Source organism: Elephantulus edwardii, unplaced genomic scaffold, assembly GCF_000299155.1.
Source record: "Elephantulus edwardii isolate Elephantulus edwardi_28Jun2011 unplaced genomic scaffold, EleEdw1.0 scaffold00100, whole genome shotgun sequence".
Taxonomy (NCBI): domain Eukaryota; kingdom Metazoa; phylum Chordata; class Mammalia; order Macroscelidea; family Macroscelididae; genus Elephantulus; species Elephantulus edwardii.
This window is the reverse complement of record NW_006399850.1, coordinates 4,008,652-4,033,269: the sequence shown is the minus strand read 5'-3', so window position 1 is coordinate 4,033,269 and position 24,618 is coordinate 4,008,652. Positions and strand designations below refer to the sequence as shown.

Genomic DNA, 24,618 nt, shown 5'->3' with positions numbered 1-24,618 from the left:
ATTTAAGAAAATCATCAGAGCAATCCATAACCCTTCATTTTGTCATTTATTTTCCTAATCTACTTATAAAAAGCAAAAGAAAAGAAACATTAAATAATATTTTAAAAGTTATTATAAGCTCACAACTGAGAATTTTTTAAATTAAGTTAAATACATTTCTGGAAAAACTATGGATTAAACCATTTTCCATATGTAAATGTTACCATTTCCTTCAACTCCAGAGACAAATTCTGGCTTAGGAAATTATGCTGTCAATTCCATGACAGGTCTTTGGAATTTTCAGCAATAAAAATTAATTTGAAATTTCAAAGTACAATGCAATTTCTTTAGTAATGCATCTTTTCCTACTGTATAGCAAGGATCTTTTTTATTTTTTGTCCTGCTGGAAATATGCCTATCTCTTGATATTTTACCATGCAAAAGTCTGGACTCACTAGCATTAAGTATAGCTCACAGCTGCACACTGATTGTGAGAAATGAAAGTCTAAATATTTGGAAAAGTTTTTAAAAAGTTAACATGACTGGTTTTTGAAGAAAAGAAATGCAGAGAGAAACTCATAAAAGAGTATCAGAGTTAGGGTACATGAGAAAAGATCACATGAACCTGTATAGGTTATAGTTACAGAATAACATTTACTATGTGATAATAGAAAGTTATGGGAGGTCCTGAGGTAATATAAACTGATTTAAAAATATTATTTGTATGCTTGTGGAAACAAAGACTTCATATCAAGAATGGAAATACCAGGGCCAGGCAGGAACCCAGTGCAGTAGTAGAAGTGGCAAATATTAGTTTCTTGGGTTAGTTATGAAGCAACATAAAATGTACAATGTGATTGCAACTAAGATTTTATTTTTGTAATGGCAGAATGAATAGAATCTGCTGACAAGAATTGTGGGGAAAAGCAATGAAGATGAATACATTTTCTAAATTAACAAAAGACTGGATGAAGTACCAAATTTAGTGCTCAAAAAGAATACAAACCAACAATCAAGTTCTCTGTTTTAAATTATTAAATTTGAGTTATAATTAGTCTTTTTTTCTATCCATCATGATGTTGCATATTGGTCCAGTGGCAAGGATTTTTGTTTCTTGATACTGAGATGCAATTCATATTGAAAGCCACAATGTTTAACCTTCTGAAGCAAGTTCTTCAAGTCCTCCTCACTTTCAGCAAGCAAGGTTGTATCATATGCATAAGGAAAGTTATTGATGAGTCTTTCAATCCTGATGCCACATTTTTCTTCATAAAGTTCTGATTCTTGAGTAATTTACTCAACATGCAGATTAAATAAGTAAGGAGAAAGGATTCAACCCTGACATATACCATTCCTGACTTTAAATCATGTAATGTTAGATTTTGTATGAGTATAATCAAGTGTCCTGGAATTGCCATTCTTCTCAATGTTAGCCGTAATTTGTTATTATCTACACAGTCAAGTGCTTTTGCATAGTCAGTAAAGCACAGACATTTTTCTTTATAGAATCCATCTTTTCCTTTCTTTGTCAGGATCCATCTGACATTAGCAATGATATCTCTGGTCCTACAGCCTCTTCTAAATCAAGCTAGAACGTCTGGCAGTTCTCTATGAGCTGTTCTAGAAATTTTTAAACGATTCTCAGCAATATTTTGCTTGCATGCAATATCTTTATATTGTTCAATAATTTCCATATTCTTTGGATCACCTTTCTTGGTAATGGGAACAAATATTGATCTATCCAGTTAGCCAGGCAACTATCCTCCATTTCCTGACATAAACTGGTGAGCATTTCCAGGGCTGCATTTGTCATTTGAAACATTTCAACTTGTATTCATTTATTCCCGGGATCTTCTTTTTTGCTGATGTTTTCAGGGCAACTTGAAATTCTTCCTTCATTATCACTGGCTCTTGATCGTTTACCACTTCTTGAAATATTTCAGTATCAGCCAATCCTTTTTAGACAGTGACTCTATGTGTTCCCTCCATCTTCATTTGATGTTTCCTGGACTATACAAAATTTTGCCTATAGCATCCCTAAATATTGCACTGAGGAAGTAAGTTGCTGTTGTTGTTATGTGCCGTCGAGTCACTTGCAACCCCAAGCGACCCTATGTACAACAGCTTTGAACCTTCCCCTATCCTGAGACAGTCTCACTAATTTTGACACACCAACTCCAATTGCCCCAGTCACTGTTTCAATCTATCTCATTCAGGGTCTTCCTCTCCTGTGCTGTCCCTACACCCTTTTGAGCATATCTTTCTCCAAGGACCGGCCCTTCCTTGCCATGTGCCCAAAGTAGGTGAGATGGAACTTCAAAATCCTAGCCTCCAAGGAGGAAATGAGTAGAGGTATTGAAAGGTAATGTTTCAAGCTCACTTTAATACTGAATAAAATAAATTTAGTTGGCTATTAAGAAAAATAGGGCAATATAATTTGTATTATTACTAAAAATATAAAAATTAAAGTATTTCAAGAATATTAGTAATATAAATTCAAATACACTATGTAAATTGCTGTTTAAAAAATTTAAGTTTGAAGGATTTTTCAGAAAATTAAATTTTAAAGATTCATATTGTATCTAGTTCTTCTATTTCAAGGCATGAAAATGTTATGCATTGATACATAATTAAAATATTGTGAAATATTTAGTATTCAAAAGTGATTCTTACGTTTATGGAGATATGGAATTTGTGATTTTGCTGGATTTTTCTATTTGGTGAACGAAACTTGTCTACTATCCTTAATGGCATCTCACCAGGAGGAGGCAGTCCTTTGAAAGACATTGCTCTTGGAAAGATGGAAAGTCAACAAAAGAGAGGAAGACCCTCTACAGACCACTATAGTGCCTCTACAAGAAAAGGACTGCTAACTGGGCAAAAGACATGGAAACACTTTTCACAGAGGAAGATATCTGAATGGCCAACAGACATACGAAGACATGCTCAAAATCACCAGCAGTAAGAAAGATGCCAATCAAAACCACAACGAGATGCCATCTCACCCTAGTAGCAGTGGTAAAGTTTAACAGGACAAAAAGCTATAAATGTTGGAGAAGGATATACTGTTTGTGGTATTGTAAAATGGCACAACCACTCTGGAAGGCAGTTTGGCATTTCCTCAAAAAGCTGAACACAGAAACTCCACATGATCCAGCTATTCCACTGGTAGGAATACACTCCAAGGAAATTAGAACTCACACACAAATGGAGATTTGTACATCAATATTCATAGCAGTGCTAGTCACTATTTTAATAACATGGAAAGAGCTCAAATGTCCAACTACAACAGAATAGACTGAGAAATTATGGTATATTTACACAATGAACTACTATACAGAGCTTAGGAGTAACAGTTTAAAAATTACTACATAATTTGGAAGAGACTAGAGGGCATTATAAAGAGTGAACTAACTCAGTCTCTTAAGGACAAATACTGCATGAGACTATTATTGTAGAAATAGAAAGGTAACTAGTAAAAGGTGTATGGTAATTCAAGGTGGGGAGGGTGGGAGCAGAGGGGTGAAGACAGGCAGGGGGATATCATAGGGTCACACTATTTGGTAGATGGCGGGAAGGGTGGGTAAACAAAATGGGAAAGATCTAGAAGGGATCTGGAAAGTCAGGGTAATGGTGGATATAGTGCAATGATGATTAGTTTTATAAAACATAATGAATGGGAATGAATGATTGTATGGAGCACAGTGTGAAACACAATGTGTATGAACTTTGTAAGCAAACTAATCAAAAATTTAAAAAAAGAGAGAGAGGAAAGCTCTCAATAAGATGAATTGACACAGTTAACTCTATCAATGGCCTCAAACATATCAGAGATAATGAGGATGGCACAAGATAAGGCAAGGAACAGATCCATTATTCATAGGTTCGCTATAAGTTGTAGTCAACTTGATGGCTCCTAACAACACCACCAATTCCTAATGACTTACCAATTTGCATGAAGAAAAATTATTCACTAAATATAAACACTGCTTGAATGAAAAAAAAACTGTATGAAAGTTGAAAATCTCACTAGATTGCAATGTGAATAATTCAACTCTAAAGAAAAATGTGACTCAACCAAAAGCTATCACTTTCTTTTAAAAATTAATGTACTTGAAATTAACTCTGAATATACAGTGAATAGCCATGGAACTTTAAATTATATTTTTAGTAATATAATGTCATCCCAGCATAACAGATTTGATTAGTAGTGACATTTTAGCACAATTAACGCAAATAACAATTTATTAAAGGGTTCAATAACTTGCTCAATATGCTTTTTGATACTAAAATGATATTTTAGAAATTATTATTTGAATAATTAAAATTAAAATTGGGTGTTCAAAAACTGACATACATACATATCTGAAATTCCTGGCTTACTCATAATTTTTATTTTTTAAATCTTTGCTCATTGTGTTCCAAACAATCAATACATGTTTTCAAAGTATATATCATTTAGAGGGACAATCTTCTATTTGTGAGTATTAAATGATCTAAAGGCATATTGCTGTCTTTAAGTAGGTAACCTCAAATGAGGAAAAAAGATACTTATAAAAGATGTTTTAAGAAAGATAATAGGTTTATTTCCCTCCTACGTACTAGACTAAAAACTTTTTTTTTTTTAAAATTTAGGTTGTTTATTTTTCATTTCAATGAACATCTACAGAGATTTTGGGATTCCATTCATTCATTGTTGCACCCTTCTCCCCGCACAAACCCCTCCCCCCTTCCCCCCATTTGCTCCTCTCCTTGAAAAGCAAAAGAAAAACTCCCTCATTGGTACACAATCCCCCCCCCCACCTCCCCAAACCCCACCCCCTAGACCCAAATATAATCCACTCTACAACCCTCACTGCATACTCCTACGATAAAAATAATGCCCTGACTAAAAACTTTTTTAAAAATTTTACTTAAAAAAAACCCCTCCATACAACCAGAAGACAGCAAACCAGGGTATTTCATTCTACCCACTATTGTCTCTTCTTGCATGTACTTAGCACCTCAATGATATTCACTAAGCACCTACTATGTCCCATAACTATGACAGGCACTTAGGCAAACACAAGGAGATTGGAAAGGCAAGTGCACCTTAAAAACAATTAGAGCATATTTTTTGTTTTGTGGTTAAGAGTTCTATATTACAATGGCATGTATCTTCTTGCCATGAATGCACACTTCATTCTGTTCAAGTTCTAGCAGAACATTCTATCTTTCGTATATATTTTAGATAGCATTTCAAGTATTCTTTCAATTAACCTATCCTTTTTAAAATATTATCCATTCCGTGGTTTGATACTACAAGTAATTATGTAATAGTTGTAAAAATACTATTAAAAGTCCATGTATTTTTAAAAAAGTATAGTCATTTTTAATGAACTAAAAAAGGTAATAATACATTATGCAAATAAAAGTAGGATGAAAATGTACAGTTCCATTACTAAAAATTCAGAAAATATGTTGTTTTCATGTACACATACATGGAATACAATAATACCATAACAGAAGGGTGCTGTATCTGTGTTTAAAGAAGGAGTTGTTGGCAAACACCACAGCTCACTTCTGCTGAAATGTACACAACTGATATATGCAGCACAGAAAGCTGGCACCAAGGGCTTACAACCTTAATTTGCCTGCAAGAAGGAATGGAGATTTACCTTCAGAGCACGTTCTTGATTGTTTTCAGCAGTCAGATGTCTCATGTTGTTTGCTGAAGTCTGGCTCTGCTCTTTCAGATGATGGAGCTCCTGCTCCAGCCGTGTGCACTGCCACAAGGGAAGAATCCCATTAAGTAAAGGAGGTATAGCATTTTTTCATCAAGCCACAGGAATTAATGTAAATAATATTATTGTATTCTCTAAAAGACAGGGATGGTGTATTTTTGCAACAAGAATATTAAATTAAAAACAATGCTGAAATACAAGCAAAACAGCATATACTATGTTACTCTATGTAATATAGTACCCATAGAATTAATTCGTAATTTTCAGTTAGCCTTTTATTAAACCAAGCATTAATAAACATAAAAAATAATAATTTTATCAAATCAAGGTCAATGATTTAAAATGATTATCATTGACTATTTTTCACTGTATATCAATTTTCTGTATAAAAGCGTGCTACTAATTATACTTTCTAAAACCCTCAGTTTTAAATAAGCTACCATATATTTCTATTTATCATATATAAACATTATCATAAAATATATTAAATAATTTTCAAGTTTAAAAATTATCAAAAGAAATAATTTTGTAAGAAAACAAGCAACAGCTACAAACTGTTAAAGTCAGAAACAAATAAGGAAATTAATGACTTCAACTTCTCCTATTTTGACTATACCTTTTAGTTAAAATAAGTAATAACAGACAAATAAAATGACATTTTAACCTCATTTAAAGATAAGAGAATAACAGCAAGACTGATTAATAAAAGTATAAATGTGCTATTAGAAACCTCTATTTAAAAAAAATTACTGAAACATGCAATATGAATCTAAAATCTCAATTTCAGTATAAAGTTTAAAAACAGATAGATAAAACATTTCACAAAATAACTGTAAAGTGTATAAGCTGATATAATGTAGGAGAGTATGAATATACACAAGCAAATAGTTAATAGTAAAAAAAAGGCATATCTTTGAGGAAAGAATTTAAAAATCACTCTTTAATTTATGTATTCATAAGCTAAGACATTAAAATACTAAACATAAATAAATATTTTGGTTTTAGTTCTTGACAATATCTTTGTAGAATATTTCATGAATGGCTAGTTATCATTTTAAATTATTACTTATTATTGAAATTAGTATTTATTACTAATTTGTTACTCTAAACGATCTCTTCTGCATCTGACATCCATTAGAGCACACAATCTTTATTAATATTTCTCAACCTTCAGTAATATATGAATTCTTCTTTCAAAAGAAAAATTCTTACTAGATTCTTGATGGTGGTTTAAAATATATATATTTTGTTGTCTATACACAAATATAAAATTAGGTATAAACTCCTTATGCATACATAAACAATTATAAAACCAAAGCATATTCATAAAAAATAACAATTTAAAATTAAAATATTTCAAGTGAATTAACTATAAAGACTGTAAGCATGCAAAGTTTCATAGAAATTAAATTTAAAAAATGGTGCTCTAACACTGATTACCATATTGCCGGGTACTTTCCCAGTGCAGAGTCATTCTACTATGTATTATGGGACAATTCATCCACTACATTTTTCTTTTTTAAACCATGTTAAACCTCTAGCCTTTTTTTTGAAGAGTCAAAATTATTTACAAACTAGCTCTGCTTTTTTTGTTCTTTTTTAATCTCATAATAATTAATGTATATGGTCACACCCAATTATAACACAAATAATGTTTAGTGAAGACACAAATCAAAAGGCATGGCAATGAATAAGACTTACCAGTAAATACCACAAGAGATGTTCTCTACCAGCACAGTACTCTGTTTCTCTAATAGTTCATTAATACAGTTATCAAGTATTAAAACAAAATGACTCAAGGATTCAAGGGTAGAGTAGATAATTTTTGTTTTGGGGTAAAATAATGTTTCATAGAAAAATGACATCTGAGTTGGGCTTCACTTTCATTTATAATTTTGAAAGATGGAACTAAAGAAAGTAGGTAAAAATTTTGAAGGGTTGAAGGTGGTAATGTCAGCAGTGTTTCCAGAGAAAGCAAGCATGCTCCACAGTTATGAGACAACTTATTCTTTGTATTACAAAGTAGAACAGGAATGACTTAGCCATAAAGATATTTCCCCCCTGTTCATATAATGCAGAACAAAGAATTTACTTTCTTGTGCAAGAAGTTAATTTCTTCTCATTTATTATTAGAGTTTAAATTTAAAATTGACCTGCAGCTCAAAGTAAAATATCACCTGTGAAGGAATTAAAAAAAAAAGTTTCTCAAATTATACATTTTTAATTTATGTTTAAAATGTCTTTATATCTATACCTCATATTTCTTTGTTCAGTACACATTTGAAAAAGCCTAACACTTTCCACAATTATATTTCTACAAGTATGTTTACATATATTTCCTCTGATCTTTCTCTGCTTTATTTTATGAAAGTCTTTAATGATAAAATTTAATTTGAGACAAAGGAACTTAAGTGATTTTTTAATAAGTTTGTTATTAGGTTGACTACAACTCACAGCAACACAATAAACAACAGCTATGAACCAAGCCTGATCTTGCACCACCACAACCTTGGTCCCGCTCATGTCCATTATGGTACTGAATGTGTCAATCCAACTTGTTGAAGGTCTCTGTTTCACTGACTCTCAATCTTTCCCAGCATATCTCTTCCCAAGGATTAGTCCATCTTCAGACCCTGATTGCAGCTCATTCAAGATAAATGCATTGGTTCTTTGGGTATACTGTGGGATGTTCAATACTATTGGCTGACATCATAATTCAAAGGCATCAATTCTTAGTCTGTCTTCCTTGTTCACTATTCAACATTCAGATGCACAGGAAACAACAGAAAATTACATAGCTGGGTACAGGTGGTGCACCTTCGACTTCGACCTCAAATCTTTACTCTTTAGCACCTTGGAGAGGTCCTGGAAAGGAGGTTTTCCCCAATGCAACAAGTCTTTTGAATTCTTCACTGCAAGTAATACGAGTGTTGACAGTAGATCAAAGTAAAAGGACATTGTTGATAACTTCAATATTTCCTCTACCTATGTTAATGCAACCTATTTGTCTGTTGTAGGTTAGTACGGTTGGGTGGGAAGTGACCTGTAATTGACCCTCCTGTGGGTTTTCAGAGATAATAAATTACACGAGAGGAGACTGCTCATCCTTTTCCTGCAGAGCAGCTGGTGGATTTGAACCACTGGTCTTTGGGATTACAGGGCAGCTTTTTAACACCAGGCCACCAGAGCTCCGTTTCCTATTGATCTAGAGGTGAGAAATTTTGCTTTCTTACTGTTGAGATGTAATCCATATGGATCTTTAATCTTCAGCAGTAAGTGCTTAAAGTTCTCTTCACTTTCTATAAGCAAGGTGTGAGTCATCTGATAATGTAAGCTGTTGATGAGTGCTCCTCTAATCCGGATGCGACTTTCTTCATTTAGCCCAATTTCTTCAAGGATGTGATCAGCATGCATTTTGAATAAGTATGGAGAAAGGATACAATGTTGACACACAACATTCCTGTCTTTTACCATGCAGTGTTCCTTTGTTCTGTTTGAACAACTGCTCTGTTGTGTATGTGTCGATCAGTTTTGCATGAGCACAATTAAGTGTTCTGGGATTTCCATTCTAATCAAAATTAACTATCATTTGTTATGAGCCACACAATTAAATGTTTTTAAATTATCAATAAAATTCAAATAAACATCTTGCTGACATCCTCTACTTTCAGCCAACACCAGCAATGCAAGCAATCACAGCTACATGAAAGACATCACAGTACAGCTGACTAACAGATATAGTTAGGTGCCATTTAGTCATGTAAAACTCAAAGTGACCCTATGAACAACAGATCTGAACCCTATCCTATCCTGCTTCAACCTCACTACCTCTTGACACATTTGAGCTCATTTCTCCACTCACTGTGTCAGTCCACTTAGTTGAGGGTCTTTCTCTCTTTTGCTGACATACTACCTTTCCAAGCCCAAAGTCCCTCTCTAAGGAAAAGCCTCTCTTAATAACATGCTGTGAAAACTAGGCCAAGTGCTAATCTACTTTTATACAAGTTCAAACTGAAGCTAAAGAAAATAGAATCAAATCCACAAGAATCAAAGTTTGACCTTGAGTCAATGCCTCCTGAATGTAAAGAAAATCCCAGCAACAGGTTTGAGGTCTTGAATACTAATGAACGAAGACCAAATGAGCTGTGGGAGGATATCAAGAATATCATCAATGAAAATGCAAAATGTCATTACAAAGATGGATGACGAGGAAAAGACCAGGATGAAATATTGCACTAGAGCACCAAGAGGCCAAAGCAAAGGGCAGAATTCAAGATGTTGAGGAGCTGAAAAGATTTCAGGACAGGAAGACAGAGAAGATTATTATAATGAAATATGCAAAGAGCTGGAATTGGAAAATATAAATGGATGAACTCATTTAGGATTTCTTCAGCTAAAGGAAGAGAAGAACAAAATCAAGCCTCAAGTTGCAATACTTACGCATGCTATGGGAAGAATTTTTAATGACTCTTTCCAGCAAAAGAAAATGGAAGGAGTACACAAAGTCACTATAGCAAAAAGAATAGGCTTACACAGAAGAATTTCTTGAAAGGACATAAGTTCAAGAGCCAATGGTGATGAAGGAGGAAGTTCAAGCTACTCTGAAAGAATTGGGGTGGGGGTGAAGGGCCTCAGGAACTGATGGCTTATCAACTGACATACTTAAACAAAGAGAAGAAGCCCTGGATGCACCCATCAGATTGTGCAAGGAAATCTGGAGGACAATCACCTGGAAAAGTAAAAAAAAAAATCTATATTTACACCCATTCAAAAAAAAAAAAAAGGTGATCTGAAAAAATGTGGAAATTATCAAACAATATCATTAATATCACATGCAAGCAAAATTCTGCTGAAAACGACCCCAAAATGGCTAGAACAGCATATCAACAGAGAACTGCCATATGTGCAGGCTGGGTTTAGGAGAGCTTGTAGCACTAGGGGATTAAAGCCAATGATAAATGGATCTTAGCTGAAAGCAGAGAGCATCAGAGAAATGTCTATCTGTGTTTCATTAACTATGCAAAGACATTTGATTGTGTGTATCACAACAAACTGTGGCTGACTCTGAGAATAATGGGAATCTCAGAACACTTGACTGTGCTTTTACGAAATCTACACTTGGATCGGGAGGCAGTTGTCAGAACAAAGCATGGAAACACTGCATGGTTCAAAATCAGGAAAGGTGTATGCCAGGTGGGTGATAACTAAGGATGGTGGAAGAAGAATTGATGCCTTTGAATTGTGGTGATTGAGAAGAGTATTGAAGATACCATCAACTGCTAAGAGAACTAAACGTCTGTCCTGGACAGGGTGAAAAAGGCTGCTCCTTGGAAGCAAGGATTGTGCATCTTCATCATGCTTGGGAGGGTGGAGGGACAGTACGAGAGGAAGACCCTAGATGACATAGACTGATTCGGTAACCGGGGTTGTGGGGAAAGGTGAGTTGTAGACAATAAAAATTGCATCAAGATAGATCAGGGTTCAGAACTGTTGTACATAGGGTTGCTGTTACGTTGCAAGTGACTTGATGGCACATAACAACTAACATGCCCAAAGAATGTGAGATTAAGTTTTATCACCTTTGTCTCCAAGGAGTATTCTATTTTTTCTTTTGGGAGTCCATGGGATATTCAGTACTATTCTCCAATACTATAGTTTAAAATCCTTATTCATTGTCAAGATCTCAGATGCACACAGCAAATGATTGAGAAGATCATGGCCATAATCAGCCAAACTACCTCAGTCCCTAAAGTGACTCTGGAGTCTCTTTGAAAGTCCCTGACTGCAGACTTTCCCAGTGCAATATATCTCTTGATCTCTTGACTGTTGGTACCAAGTGTATTGACTGTGAAAGCCATTGACAGTTTCAATATTTCCTCCATCTATCATTATGTTCCAATCTTGCTTGCTGAAACTGAGGAAGACCTGAAGTGCTCGCTGTAGAAAATCCAGGACTATAATCTTCAATATGGATTGAAGCTCAACATCAAGAAGACAAGATTCTCACCACTCGGTCAATTGGCAGCACCAGGATAGATGGAAAAGAAATTGATGTTAAGAATAATTTCAGCTTGCTAAACCCACAATCCACACTTTTGGCATCAGCAGTCAGGGAATCAAAAGATGAACTTCCCTGGGAAGAATCTGCAATTAAGGTCTTCTCCAGAGTGTTGAGAAGCAACGAAGTCAATCTAGAGACTAAATGCACCTGATCCAGGGCATGGGCTTTGCAATTCTTGCTATGCATCAGAGAACTGGACAATGATTAAGGATGACAGAAGGTTTTGAAACTCTGTCTGACATACTTTGGGCACATGGCCAGGAAAGAGCAGTCCTTGGAGAAGGACGTCATGCTTGGAAGGGCGGAGGGACAGAACAGGAAGGGAAAACTTCGGATGAGATGGATTGACACAGTATCTGGGTTTATGGGGTAGGTGTGCTGGACTCAGTGACACTGGTTCAGGATAGGGTAGGCTTCAGAGCTATTATACAAAGGGTCATATGAGTCACAGGCAACTCTATGGCACATAACAACAAAGAAAAGATTTTACGGTGATGACTAAGTTGCTCCAGGTCCAAGGTATAGTCTTCATAGTCACCACATATGCATGGAAAATCCTGACAATGAAAAAGAATGACCAAAGAAGAATTGATACATTTGCATTGTTGGCAATGTTGATACTGGCTATTAATATTCAATATATCCTGTACGTCTAGAAGAATGAGTTTTTTTAGAAATGCAACTAGAATGTTCTATAAAGTAAGAATAGCAAAACTTACTTTTCTTTACCTCAGACCCATCATTAGGGAAAACCAGCTACTAGAATCCTGATTGACAGAGGTTCAGTGAAGACAAGAGTAACCTCAATAAACTGGACTGACACAGTGGCCAAAGCAGTGGACTCAAATGTAGCAACTAGCAAGAAGATACTGCAGACCTTGTCTATCATTCTTAATGTCACTGACTTGAAGGCAACTCAACACCACTTAAAAACAATGTTCACTGATTCTTTTGCTTTGTGATTTAACATGCTTCTTTAATCTTTGCTGATTAATCTGGTACTTATGAGTATAAAGTACTGTATTTGTTATTAAACTCTTATTTAGTTTTATATGCTATACATGTTGTTGTTCTGTACCACTGAGAGGTAATTTATCTATAACTGACCCTCTAGGAGTTTTTCAGACAGCTAATCACACAGAGGAGATTGTCCATATGGCTAGTTGTTGTTGTTAGGTGCCATCACATCGAGTACGACTCAGCGACCCTATAAACAAAAGATCTGAACCCAGCATCAAAAGAGCACTCTGGATGCACCCTCTCCAAGACATACCTGTTTGTTCTCTGGGCCATCCATGGGATGGATGTTCAGTGCTATTCTCTAACACCACACAGCTCAAAGGTGTGAATTCTTTTTCTGGCATCCTTATTCATTGTCTAGTTCTCGGATGCATAGTTAGTAATTGGAAAGACTATGACCTGAATCAGATGAACCTAAGTCCTCAAACAGACATCATTACTCCTCAATAATTTGGAAAGGTCCCTAACAGCAGATTTTCTCAGCATAATGTGTCTGTCTCCTTATTTCCTGACTGCTTGTACCAAGCGTGTTAATCATGAATATCAAGCAAGATGAAGCTGCTGACTGTTTCAGTCCCTTTCCATTCATCATGACACTGCCTATTGGATCATTGGTAAGAATCTCTGTTTTCTTGATATTGAGATGCAGTCCATTCTGGAGGCTACATTCCATGATCTTCTGCAACAAATGCTTCAAGTTCTTTTTACCGTCAGCGAATACGGTTGTGTCATCCTCATAACACAGGTTATTGATATATCTTCCTCCAATCTTGATGCCATATTCCTCTTTATAGAGTCCAGCTTCTCAGATAATTTGCTCAACATATAGACTGAACAGGTATGGAGACAGCATATAACCCTGCCACATCCCCTTCCCAATTCCAAACCATGCAGTGCTCCTCTGCTCCATTTGCAGGCACCTGGTCCAGGTATAGGTTCCACATGAGCACAATCAAGTGCTTTGGGATTCTTCTTGTATTCCTTACTTTCAGCCAGGATCTATCGGACATCAGCAATGGTATCCCTGGCACCATGGCCTCTTCTAAATCCCACTTGAACTTCTGGCAATTCCTTATCTATGTACTGTTCCAGCCATTTTTTAATTATCTTCAGCAGTATTTTGCTTGCATGTGATAACAATGATAATGTTCAAAAATTTCCACATTTAGTTGGATCACCCTTCTCGGGAATAGGAACAAATATGGACTGCTTCCAATCTGTTGGCCAGACAGCCATCCTCCAAATTTCCTGGCATAGACTGGTGAGTGCATTCAATGTTTTATCTGTTAATTGAAACAGGCCAATTAGTATCCTATCAATTTTCTTTCATTACCAGTGGCTCCTATTCATATGGTACGTCTTGAAATTTTTCAGTGTCAATCAACTTTTTTTTTTTGTACAGTGACTCTATAACTCATTGTGACCCTATGTACAATAGCTCTGAACTCTGACCTATCCTGATCCAATTCCAACACACCTACCCCCACTTCCCCAGTTACTGAGTCAATCCATCTCATTCAGGGCCTTTCTCTCTTGCGCTGTCCCTCCACCTCTCCAAACATGATGTTGTTCTCCAAGGACTGGTCCCTTCTGGCAACATACCCAAAATATATGTGATATAGATTCCAAATCCTTGCCTCCAAGGAGCAGCTTGGTTTCACTCTCTTCAGGACATACCTCTTTGTTCTCTTAGCAGTCCAAACTCAAAGGTATTGATTCTTCTTTTTCCATCTTTAGTCACTGTCCAGCTCTGATGCATAGCAAGTATTTAAGAATACTATGGCTTGGATCAGGCACACCTCAGTCTCTAGACTGACATTATATATGTCGAATTCACCAGCTGCTCCAAGGGAAAATGATAGGCATTCTCCTTGTTTGATTTACTGCTTCTGAAATCCTGCTGGACTGGACAGTCAGTAGGACGATCAGTTCTAACTCCATGGTACACAACAATAATACTAGATATACATAGCCCTGGTCATGCAATGGTTACAAAATTCAACTGTAAACCAAAAGTTAGTGGTTTAGACCCACAAGTCATTTTTTTGAAGAACAATGAAGAAGTCGGCGTCCATAAATATACACAGCCTTGGAAACCTTAAAGTGAGTTCTACTGTGTCTTACAGGATCATTACAAGTTCACATTAACTTCTTTGAAGTCTGTTCTGTTTGGTCTATTTTAGAGTATGTCTGTGTATTGTTAAGAGAATGCATGCTCTAGTGTGTTATACATTTGGTTACTAACTGAGAGGACAGTAGTTAGAATTTACTTGCCATTCTGGAGAGATAATTGGGTAGTGTCGTCTCAAAAGATTTATAGCCTTGGAAAGCCAATGCAGTGTAGCTATGATCCAGTTTTAGGTCAATTGCAATGAGTTTTAGTTTGTTATGTACAGTTAAATAAGACGTGTTTATGCAATTACTAGCAACATGTCATTGCCTGGCATCTTGCCTTACAGGTTCTGGCTATATGACAGGTAGACAACCTCCTAATGGATGACTGAGATGTAAGGGTCCTGCTCACTGAGAATCTTACCCACTGTGGTCCAGAGAGAATAAGATTTCCCACCTCCTAGTTGTTAGGTGTATAACAAATTACCCTCCCTACAGAGCTATGTCCTCCGGACATCTACGCTTCTCCTTCCTGCTCATTTTAGTCCTAGCTGCCCACAATCCCTTCTCTTATCCCCCTACTCCTAGGAGTGGTTCAGTGGGGACTAACTTGAGTTCAGGAATCTGCATGACTTGCTCCATTTTAAACTCCTGATTCCTTCTGCTCCTTCAGGTCTGATGATCTACTGGAACGACCCACAGTATTCAAACCATACACTAACTACATTACAACCCAAAATTATATAAACAAAAGGCCACAAAGAATGAGATCTAGGAAGCGTGGGTTCTTATGGTGTAGAAGCATATAGTGCTTCTACATGTCAAAAAAGGATGCACTACCCTCTCCCACACAACTCGGAAGCTCTGTGACTGTCTTCCAAGACCTTTAATCATGTCTTCTTTACACGTCCATGGTAGATAACACCAGACATCCCTTGTATTAGTCAGCATTAAGTTTCCAGGCAGTCCCTAATAGTCTAAGGCAGCCCCCATTCATAAACCACATGTAATGGCACAGCTTGAAAGAACCAAAAACTAAAACCAAATGACTTTCCACAAAGTGACTGCAAGCTTTACAATGCTCAGTGAAAAAAACACTGATTAATTTGTTGTTAGGAAACACTGCTGACTTAGTGATAATGAGTTGTGCTGCCAACCTAAATGCACGCAGTTCTAATCCACCAGCAGCTCGACAGAGGAAAGACTGTCTCCTCTCATGTAATTCACAGCTTCTGAAAACCTGCTGGAGGGTCAGCTGTGGGTTGGTTCCAACTTAGTGGTAGCTAACAAAGTATCATTAAGACTGGTTATTGCTAATATTCGTTTAAACTGAGGTTTTGTAAAGTCTTTGGAGATGCAAGCTGCATTTTAGAATTTAAAAACTCTTCATTAAAAGTTAATAAGTATACGAAATCACTCCAATTATTTTAGCTGAAGTCATGTTACTTTTCCTTAATTCTTACATGTGAAATGAAACAAAAACTTATTTGGATAATCCTAAATGCTTTCAAATATCTACAGATCAAAGTAGATCAAAGTAATTCACATTGACACCAAAATTCCATTTGAGTAGTAGAATCTCATTTTTTTTTCCTGCCTGGGAAAAAAAAAGTAACATTTCATCCAGATAGGAAAATGTGTTTGACTGTAAAGTGACCAAGATGATTTGTATAAAGACACCTTTTTGTGTCACAGCTGTGACTTCTCAAGGATTTATTCCAAATAGTGGGAAAGCTGGGTCAAATACTAGTCCTATTTTCAACTTTTTGAGGAAGAAGTCATAGTGGTTATACCGTTTACATTCCCACCAGCAGTCCTGAGAATTCTGATCCTCACCAGCAATTGTTGTTTGCTTTCCTGTTAAACTTTACCATTGCTGAGGTGAGATGATATTTCATCTTTTCATAAGCCATACAATGTGGTTGTACAATATTCTTAACCTGTATTTTGGTCCTAGTTTTTCATTTTATTCCACTTCATTCTATTTTAACTCTAAAACTAATACATGTAAGCATTCATTTTTTCTTTTATTAGTCACCAATAATTCACATTTTTACAATCACTTGTATACATTATTTTATTCCCTCATTTCTGTACATGAAGTTTTATATCATTAATTACTGTTGATCTATATACTTGATGTCTCTTTCTAAGGAATAGCCACTCCTAAAATCATGTCCAAAGAATGTGAGATGAAACTTTGTTATCTTTGTATTTTGGCACTTTTTCTTAAGACACACCTGTTTGTTCTTTTAGCTATTCCATGGAAAGGGACATCATGCTTGAAAAGGTAAAGGGAAGACAGAAGAGAGGACGCTCTTTAACAAGATGGATTGACACAGTGACTGCAGGGATGGGATGAAGTATAGCAGAAATGATGAGGATGGTACAGTATAGGACAAGGTTCTGATCTGTTGTTCAAAGGTCACTGTGACTCTGTGACACTGTGACTCGATGGCAAATAAGAATAACGACATCTAACTATACTTTTATCACTGAATCGCATCAAGTTCCCACAGATTGAGAAAAATATTTGGCAATGATTTGAATTCCAGACAAGAAAGAGTCTCATAACTAAACATTACAGAATATTACAGGATCTCCACAAGAAAAAGACTGATAACTCAATTAAAAAATGAGCAGACAGAAAGACTTCACAAAGCAAGCATTTGGATGATTAACAAGTACATGAGGAAATGTTCAAAACGGCTGGCAGAGATGTAAATCAAAACAACAGTAAGATACTATCTAATCTCAGCATCAATAGCAAAGCTGAACAGGACAGCAAGTGATAAATGTCGGGAAGGATGTGGAAAGGCTCCAATTCTCATGCATGGCTGGTGGGACTATAAAATGATTCAACAAGGAAGGCAGCTTGACGTTTCCTAAAAAAGGTGATCATGTCAATTCCCTAGGACCCAACTATTCTACTACTAGGAAAACATAGTTTCAAAAAATCTCATGTAATTGCTATGATTTCTCTCGACCCCAGTGCTATGAATTTCATGTCTGTCTCTGTAGACGTGTTCCCCTAATACATATAAAATATATTACTTTGTCTTTGTGTAGAGTTTTCCAAGCACAGGGAATATTGTTAGAGGGGTGGTGCAAGACAAGCCAAGTTTCCTATCTGTTGTTTATGTGGTTTCTATGAATTATAGTCAACTTGACAGCACATAGAAACATCAGTTTTTCTGCATTTTTGTTACTTCCTCGCTCAAAACTTTTTAGTTTTGAGATCTCAGATCTAGTTTATATCTTTTAATTAATGAGTAATAACACTGTTAATATCTGTTGTTGTTGCTATGTGCTGTCAAGTAGCGTGCAACTCATAGCAACCCTATGTACAACAGTTCTGAAGTCTGCCCAGTCCTGAGCCAGTCTCACTGACTCTGAAACATCTACCCCCATTGCCTTAGTTACCATATCAATCCATCTCATCCAGGGTCTTCCTCTCCTGCACTGTTCCTCTACCCTTCTGAGCATGATGTCCTTCTCCAAGGATAGGTCCCTCCTGGCCACATGCCCAAAGTAAGTGAGGCAGAGCTTAAAAAATAGCCTCCAAAGACAAACTTAGCTTTACCTTCTCCAAGACAGACCTATTTGTTTTCTTGGCAGTCCACAGTATGTTCAAGACTCTTCTCCAGAACCACAACTCAAAGACATCAATTCTTTTTCTATTATCCTTAGTCATTATTCAGCTCTCTGATGCATAGCAAATAATTGTGAAGACCATGGACTGGATCAGGCACTTCTTAGTCGCTGGACTGACATCGTTGCTTCTCAGTACTCTGGAAGATCCCTGACCATCATAGTACATTTAATGTTGGTTTGTTTTTTTTTTAATCTTTATTTTTTCTCATACCTTCAAAAGTAGGAAAGCTCTGCTAGGGTCTGCTCTCTAGAGGTTTAAAATCTACAAGCAGCTCTGCAAGAGAAAAATTATTATTTATAGCCTCTGAAAAACCACTGAAGGGTCATTTGTGACGAGGTTCTGACTTGATGGCAAGGAATTTAATTCTTTCAACAATATTGCAATGTACCTCTCTGTACATGTTTGCTTATACACATTTGTATGTTCTTGCTTCTCTGGTGTTGTTGTTGTTAGGTGCCCTTGAGTACAACTCATAGCGACCCTATGAACAAAAGATCTGAACCCTGTTCTATCCTGCACTATCCTCACACTTCCTGATACACAAGAGTCCATTGCAGCAGTTACCATGTCAATCCACCAAGTTTAGCATCTTCCTCTCCTTCGCCAACCTTCTATCCTCCCCAGGATCATGTCCGTCTCCAAGACTTCTCTAGAGTAATTATCCAAAAAGAAAATTGCTGAGTGATAGGATGTATACCTAATCATACGACCCAATTACCACTAGTGCTATAGACTTTTTATCAGCAGTTAAATAAGAATAATCATTGAACTACAATTTCATTAATGCTTAATGTAGTTAAACATTGGTGTTTTGCTAAGTTGATGGGGGGGGGAAATAGCCTCTTCAATTCCAGCTAACCTAAAAACTAAGTTGAACAGCTTTTATATTTTTATTTCTTCCTTTGTAAAATAACAGTTCTTCTTATTTTGGTATTGCATTAATTATCTTGATTACATGTTGAAGCTAATCATATATTTTAGTACATGTGTTAAATCATTTTCTTCCAAGGTCAAAATAGCCTAAATTTGAACAGATAGATGGATAAGTAAGATATATTTCATATATCAAAGAGCATATTATGATTCAGCCATAAAGAAATGAAGTCCTGAAACACTGATGAAACTTAAAAACATCATACTGGCAGGCGGGGGGGGGGGGGAAGTGCAAGAATATGTCAAGAAGACATGTAAATACTGTATGATTACATTTAAATGACATATCTAAGATAGGTAAGTGTTTAGGGATAAAAGTTGATTAGTTGCAAGGACTATGTGGAAGAAGGAAGAGAAGAAATTCATTCACTGCTTAGATGAAACCCAGCTTCTCTTAAGAATGTTAGGAAGATTTGGAAACATACTGGTATGACTGAACAACACAGTGAATGACTACTATTGCTACTTAGTATACAATAAAAAACGTTGAAATAACAAATACTGTTACATATATATGTAGCATTCATTCAAGGCTAGACTTTCCCCCCCTTCTTTCAGCTTAAGAAATGCCCAGAATTTGTAAAATGGTACAACCACTTTAAGAAGCAGTTTGGTGTTTCCCTAAAATGCTGAACATAGAAATTCCATATGACCCAGTTATTCCACTGCTTGGAATATACCTCGAGAGAATGAGAACTGAAGCACAAACAGAGATTTGAACACCAATGTTCATAGCAGCATTATTCACCATTGCAAGAACATGGAAACAGCTCAATTATTCAACTACAACTGAATGGATTGAGAAATGATGGTACATTAACACGATGGAATACTATGCAGCAGTAATGATTTTATAAATGACTACCTAACTTGGGAGGGACTAGAGAGCATTATGCCAAGTGAACTAACTCAGTTCTATAAGGACAAATATTGTTCAAGATCTTTCTTGTAGAACATGTATGAGGATGGGTAGGTGGCTGGGTTGGGGTGGTTAATCATAGGGTCATACAATTTGATGGGATGCAATGGGATAAATCAGATATCCAGAATGTCATTAAAGTAATAAAGAACATCATTTTAAAAACTAAGACCACTTAAGGTCCAAAGTGAGGAGAGAGGAATTTTTCACCATTCTTTCCTTTAAAGAGTTCCCTGGCTGCACTTCCTCCAAGACAGGCTTGTTTGGTGTTTTGTTTTGTCAACAGTTTATGGGATATTCTGTATTCTTTGCCAATGCCACAAATCAGAGGCATCAGTTTTCAGTTAACCTTATTCATTGGCCAACTTCCACATGTATAAATAACAAGTGAAAATAACATGGCACACTTTAGTCTTTAAAATGACATCATCAGTCTGTAGCAATTTGGAGAGGTCTTTTACAGCTGATTTTTCCAATGCATCATGTCTTTTCCTTTCTTGACTGCTATTTCATGTGTGTTGATTGTGGATACAAAGAAAATGAAAATACTGACAACTTCAGTTTTTTCTCTACAATGATGCTGCTTATTGGTTCAGTGGTGAGGATTTTTATTTAACTGATTTTCAGATGTAATTCATATCATAGTCTGTAGTCTTTGATCTTCAATAATTGCTTCAAGTTTTCACCACTTTTCTACAAATAAGGTAGTGCCATCTCCATAACAGGTTGTTAATGAGTCTTCCCCAGTCCTTCTGCTACTTCTTAATTTAGTCCAGCTGCTCACAAGGTTTGCTTTGCATACACACTGAATAGGTATGGAGAAAAAATAAACACTAACGCACATCTTTCCATTCCTAATTTTAAACTATACAATGTTTCCTTTTTCTGTTCTGACAACTACTTCTTTTTGGTCTATGTATGTTTTGCATGAGTTCAGTTAACTATCTAAGAATGCCATTCTTCTTACTACTTATCCATAATTTGTTATGATCTATACAATCAAACTCCTTTGCATAGTCAATAAAACACAAGAAAACATCTTTCTTACGGTCTTTGCTTTTGCTTTTATGTAGTCCATCTGATATTAGCAATTATATCTCTGAATTCAGCTTAAATTTCTGGCAGGTCCCTGTTGTAGCGTTAGTTTATTTTTCTAAGTGGCTTTCCTAGTCACTGATCTGACATCATGTGAATGAGCAGGAATACGCAAACAAGATGTGTTAGCCTAGACACAAGGGAACTGGCTGGTCTTGTCACTAAGTGGAGTGAATTCACTGGCACATTCAGTGAGTCCCAATTTGAAATATATCCTGAAGTACAATGTTGTGAGTGATAGAATATTATCTATATGCATACAAGGACGATCTGTTAATACGACTATTACCCAAATATATGCATGGACAGCTTAAGCCAAAAAGAAGAAATTTGAAGATTTTGATCAAATGTTGTAGTCCAAAACTGGTCAGCCATACAAACAAGACGTGTTAATGAAAACTGGTGACTGGAATGCAAAAGTGAAGGAGGAGGAGGAGCTGGAAAGTAAGGAACTAATGACAGAAACGAGATTGGAAACAGAGCAATCAAATTTTATACGTTCAGTGATTTATTCATCACAAATACTTTTTTTAAAAACCCACCACAAAAAAGAAAAACCATAACAAACAACAACCCCACCACAAATGGCAGCTTTACATGGTAAGTACCATTACACATGGACCCCATCAAGTTGATTGCATAGGATTCAGACCGACTACATCTGTGGAAGGAATCAGTAGAAAAACTCAATGTCAAAAGTCAAAACAAAAAAAAAAAAAGTCAAAACCAGGCCAGGTGCTAACTGTGGAACAGACCACCAAATACAGTGAAAATTAAAACAAGCCTGAAAGAATCAAAATGTTACCTTTAGTATACCCCACATAAATTTTAAAATTCTAATTTTTGAAGCACTTATAATAAACGATCTAAGACCAGATGAGTTGTGGAATAACATCAAATATATCATCCATGAGGAAAGCAAAAGGTCACTACAAAGACAGAGGAGAAAGAAAAAAAATAAAAATGGATGTCAGAAGACACTCCGCAAATTTCACTAGAGCTTTGAGAAGCCAAAACAAAGGGAAAAAAATGCTAAAGTAAAAGAGATGAACAGATTTCAAAGGGCAATCAATGTAAGATATGATATTGGAATATTCAGAGACACAGAACTGGAGAATAAAAAGGGAGGACTCAGTATTTCTAAAAGTGAAAGAACTGAAAAACAAATTTAACACTCAAGTTGCAATACTCAAGATGCCATGGACAAACTCTTAAATGATCCAGGAAGCATCAAAGAAGATGGAGGAATACTCAGATTCAGTACAAAAAAGAATTGGCCAACACTGATATATTTCAGGAAGTACCAAAAGATCAAGAGCCAATGGCAATGAAGGAATAATTTGAAGCTGAAATGAAGCATTGTTAAAAAAGAAGTTCCAAGAGATCGATAATAGCAATTGACATGTTTCAAATGACTGATGCAGCCTAGGACATGCTAACCAGTATATGCCAGGAAATTTGGTGGAGAGCTGCTTGGCAACTGCCTGGAAGAGATTTATATAAGCTGCTATTGACAGGAAAGAAGATTCAACAGACCAGCCTCAAATTCCTAGACTCCAAGGAGAAACTGGCTTTCAACCTCTCCATGACAGACCTATTTATTTTCTTGGACATCCAAGGTATGTATGTTTAATACTCTTCTTCAGCACTACACTCAAAGGCATCAATTATTCTTCTGTAATTCTTAACCACTGTCCAGCTCTCTGAAGACCATGGCTTTAATCAGGTACATCGTAGTCTCTAGATTGACATTATTGCTCCTTAGTACTCTGGAGAGGTCCCGGAAAGCATTTTCCCAGTGAAATTTTGTGGTTTTTTACATCATTTTTTTTCTCCATTTCCTGACTAGTTCTTTGTTTCTTGGCTGGTCCTAAGAGTGTTGATTGTGGAGCCGAGCAAGTAGAAATTGTTAACAACCTCAATCTCTTCTCCATTTATCCTAGTGCTGCCAATTGGTCCAATGGTGGTGAGAATCTGTCTTCATGATGTTGAGCTTCAATCCATATTGAAAACTACAGTCCTTGACTTCCTTCAGCAAGCACTTCAGGCCTGCCCGCCTCAGTTTCAGCAAGCAAGGTTGTGTCACCTGCATAATGCAGGCTGTTGATAAGTCTTCCTCCAATCCTGATGCCACATTCCTCCCCAGTTGTCCAAATAATCTGTTCTGCATATAGATTGAAAAGGTATGGAGTCAGAACGCATACTTGATGCACTCCTTTCCTGATTTTTAAGCCATGCAGTGCTTCCTTGCTCTGTTCTGAGGACTGCTTCCTGCCCAGGTATAGGTTTTGCATGTGCACAATCAAGATTTCAAGATTCCCATTCTCAAGGTTAGCCACAATTTGTTGTGACCCACACAGTCAAATGCCTTCCATAGTCAATGAAACAGATAAATATCCCTCTGATATTCTTTGCTTTTGGCTAAGATCCATCTCACATTGGCAATAATGTTTCTAGTGCTGGCCTCTTTTAAATCCAGCTTGTATTTTCTGATAGGTCTCTGTTGATGTACTGTTCCAGTCATTTTTGGATAATCTTCAGCAGGATTTAGCTTCCATGTGGTATAAGTGATACTGTTCAATAATTTCCACACTCTGGCAGGTCACTTTTGTTGTTGTTTTGACTCAGAATAAATATGGATCTCTTCCAATCAGTTGGCTAGGGAGTTGTCCTCCAGATTTCTTGGAGCAAACTAGTAAGCATGTCCAGGACATCTGTTGAAATACATTACTTGGTATTCCATCAATTCCTAGGGCTTTGTTTTTCCCCAGTTTCTTCAGAGTAGCCTTAACTTCGCTCCTTCATCAATATTTCCTATTGATCATATATTGTTACTTGAAATACTTCTACATCAGCAATTCTTTTTAGTACAATGACTGTATACTCCTTCCATCTATTAACGCTTCGTGGATCATTCAATATTCTGCCCATAGCATCCTCAAGTATTTCAACTCAAGGCTTAAATCTGTTCTTTAGTTCCTTCATTTAACGAATGTTGAGTTAGTTCGGCTCTTTATATTTTCTGAATCCAGGTCTTCGCACATTTCATTATACTACTTTGCTTTGTCTTCTCAAGGTTGTTGTTGTTGTTATGTGGCGTCGAGTCGTTTGCGACTCATAG

At 36.3% G+C, this 24,618-nt stretch overlaps 1 protein-coding gene across 1 annotated transcript in view; it reads right to left on the bottom strand.

The window, feature by feature from the left end:
• The window catches only part of MIPOL1 (mirror-image polydactyly 1), a 358,287-nt gene that overhangs the window by 241,288 nt on the left and 92,381 nt on the right, over positions 1-24,618 (bottom strand). Inside the window, exon 7 of the mRNA XM_006891563.1 lies at positions 5,637-5,744. Within this exon, the coding sequence (XP_006891625.1) occupies positions 5,637-5,744 (108 nt within the window). The remainder of the gene's footprint in view (positions 1-5,636; positions 5,745-24,618) is intronic.